Here is a 1,444-nt window from a genome sequence, read left to right on the forward strand (position 1 = left end):
ACGAAATTATAGCAGCACAAGCGTATACTTTTTATGCACTAGGTCACGAAGCCATTACCTCAACATTAGGTTTCCTGCTGTACCAGCTAGCTCTGAATACAGACATCCAAGATAAAGTGGTAGTAGAAATAAAAGAAATGCTAGAAAAACATAACGAAGAAATGACTCTACAAGATATTTTAGATCTATCTTACATGGGAAAAGTACTCAACGAGACTTTAAGAATGTATCCTGTAGTTCCCAATTTGAAGAGAAAATCTACCAAGACTTATAACATACCAGATACCAATTTAACAATAGAAAAGGATCAGTGCATTAGGATTTCAGTGCTTGGTATCCATTATGATGAAAAAATATATCCGAGGCCGGAAGTGTTTGATCCTGAAAGGTTCTCTCCTGAAAATGTTGAGGCTAGACACGAGTGCTCATATTTGCCTTTTGGACTTGGTCTTGAACAATGCATTGGTGAGTAAAGATTATGTACTTAGCAACAATAGAAAGTCTTTCTTGTTACTTTATCTTGATGACTGGTGCACTTTTGTTTCGATTACCATCTATAAATATCTACGTAAATACCTACCTCATTTGATATGGCTTTAGTTTTTTAAAAAAAGGTTAGGTTTGGGTTGTTTTTGCATATAATTCCGGAGACAACAGCAGTTGGGTCTGCCGTTTCAAAAGGGTTTTCTTCGTAATTGGTCTCAGCCGCCTTGTAAGTCCATCTTCTCTTAAAGATGTCGTCTTTGTTTTAATGTAAGACACTCGCTGAATATCTGTTTTCTGTTGTTTCAGCTAAGAACTTCGCACAAGTGGTATCGCGGGTGTGTCTAGTGAAACTCCTCTCCCAGTTCCGAGTAGAACCCTCGAAGAATACGCCTCGGCAAATCGAGTACGATCCGACACGCACTGTGCTGTATCCTAAAGGCAGCTTGCCGATTCATTTCGTGAAGAGGGAAGCTTTCTATTAGCTTAATTATTTATAATCTTAAGATCGAACGAATCAAAGAGGGTCCATATTGGGTCGCATTGATTGATTGTCCTAATGTAATGTTACGCATAAAACTCATTTCGCATAATTGTTATTGTACTGAAAATATTAATATTGCTGAAAAATTATAATACAAACCTAACCTAACCTACCCTATTCTGTTTCTTTGTTTCAGCTGGAGAAAAAATATGCAAAAAACGTTTTATGCGTAACATTACATTATGACAATCAATTATTATGCGACGAGATAGGATCCCAATCGAAAAATCTCTCTATAGACTCTTTTAGTGTTACAGAAACTGTGAAAAGTGTAAAAGTGAGCGAACTGTTTTTAGTATAAATTGAAACATACCACCACCAAACCAACCACCATAAGTACGCGTTATCTAATACAGATGTAGTGCGTAATTATTTTCCATCGTATTTTCTCGGAAATGTACGAACGTGTTTTGCTAT

General features: G+C 36.6%; 1 protein-coding gene across 1 annotated transcript; it reads left to right on the forward strand.

Annotated features, from left to right (window-relative positions):
* LOC134667742 (cytochrome P450 6B4-like) lies at positions 1–970 on the forward strand. Its single transcript, XM_063525162.1, has 2 exons — positions 1–465; positions 793–970. The coding sequence occupies exons 1-2, from the start codon at positions 138–140 to the stop codon at positions 966–968; spliced, it is 504 nt and encodes a 167-aa protein (XP_063381232.1). The 5' UTR covers positions 1–137; the 3' UTR covers positions 969–970.
* The last annotated feature ends 474 nt before the right edge of the window (positions 971–1,444 follow it).

The sequence above is a fragment of the Cydia fagiglandana genome, chromosome 9 (genome assembly GCF_963556715.1).
Source record: "Cydia fagiglandana chromosome 9, ilCydFagi1.1, whole genome shotgun sequence".
Lineage (NCBI taxonomy): Eukaryota > Metazoa > Arthropoda > Insecta > Lepidoptera > Tortricidae > Cydia > Cydia fagiglandana.